This window comes from Plasmodium cynomolgi (genome assembly GCF_000321355.1).
Source record: "Plasmodium cynomolgi strain B DNA, scaffold: 0510, whole genome shotgun sequence".
NCBI classification, from domain to species: domain Eukaryota; phylum Apicomplexa; class Aconoidasida; order Haemosporida; family Plasmodiidae; genus Plasmodium; species Plasmodium cynomolgi.
In genome coordinates, this window is record NW_004192934.1 from 1 (window position 1) to 1,437 (window position 1,437).

The 1,437-nt window shown below is 48.4% G+C and overlaps 1 protein-coding gene across 1 annotated transcript; it reads right to left on the bottom strand.

Annotated features, from left to right (window-relative positions):
* Positions 1-566: 566 nt before the first annotated feature.
* Positions 567-1,109, bottom strand: PCYB_004490 (hypothetical protein; the record flags this gene model as incomplete). Its single annotated transcript, XM_004227870.1, has 1 exon — positions 567-1,109. A coding segment is annotated over one exon (543 nt), but the record flags the coding sequence as incomplete, so codon positions are not given.
* Positions 1,110-1,437: the final 328 nt, after the last annotated feature.

Sequence of the window (1,437 nt, forward strand, 5' to 3'; positions counted from 1 at the left end):
TTCGAAAAGGACATATGGCTGTCTTCGCTGGAGGAGTAATTGTACAAGCGGACAAACGACTTGGGATTCGAGAATGGGTGTGTGGCGCCCGCCCCGTTGGTTTTCACCTTTTCTGTGATTTCACCTGCGTGGTGACTGCCTCGTCGTTTCGCAGTAGACAGTACACGTTCTGTTTGTTTTGTTTTTTGTGTTTTTTCTGTTTCTTTTGCTTCTTTTGCTTCTTTTCTTTCTTTTGCTTCTTTTCTTTCTTTCCTTTCTTTTCTTGCTTTTTTTTCCACTCCACGCGCGGATAGCTTTCCCCTCGAAAAGGGAGCCCCATTTGGCTTCACGCATTCAGCATCAATGCCACAACGTTGGGGACGCTGACCCTCGTTCGTTCGGGTCGCTCTGTTTTTACATAGGGGGGTCCTACTGGCATACCCCCCCGGGGGAAGGTAAAACTGAAGAAGGCTGTCCTGCAGCTGGCTGTATGCCAAGTGGTGGAACATCGCATCCTCATCGTCCTCATATGTGATCCTTTTTTCTGTTAAATTTGAGTCCTTTGCGAGGTTTGAATTGGGGCCACCTGGGAAGACGCGATTTTTATTTGCGCACAGTTTTGGGGCACCCATTTGGGTCTCCCCCCTTGGTGGCTCCTCTTTCGCAGCTCTCCTCCTGCTGCTTCTCCTCCTGCTGCTGCTGCTCCTCCTCCTCCTCTTCCCCTTTCGGAAGGACCTCCCCAAATGGATATCCCTACGCAGCTGCTCATCAAAATCGGCGAAGTGAAAAAATAGTTTATCGAAAATGAATGTCACAGATGAGCATGATCGTTTATCACGAGTGAAGTCCTCACTTTGGAGCAGCGTGTAGAGGTAGGAGTGTTCCACCGCGTCACTCTTAGAAGGGGGCAAACTGAAGTTGTTGTAACAAGCGAGGGGTGCTTCCTTGACATCTGTGCGCGAGTTGTTCTGTTCCCATTCGTTCTCAAAAGTGCAAAAAAAATTTATGTCATCCTCTTCGCATAGGAAACTGAGGTATGCCAGTTTGGCTTGTTCTATTCCGTTTTTTTCTCTTTTGAATTTTCTTTCCTTTTTTTCTTTCAACTTCCTTCCGGTGGCGCGGCTCTTCATTTTGAACGGCGCGAAGTTATTTTCGACATGTGCACCTGTTGGCGCTAATGCGAAGCGGTTTACTATACCCTATGCACTATGAACTATGCACTATGCACTATGCACTATGCGCTATTCACTATGCCCTATGCCCCATGCCCCATGCCCTACGCGTCACTGTGGGTGGGGATCTCCAATTTGCGCACCCAAGCGAAGGTAGACACTCTTCTCGGAGGTTATAGTTCCACCCCGAGTGTGTATCCCTTTTGGGGAGAGTCAAACAGGAGGGGATCTCCAATTTGTGCACCGTTGTTTTGTGCAGTCTTTTGAGCTAGACGCTTCACATAGA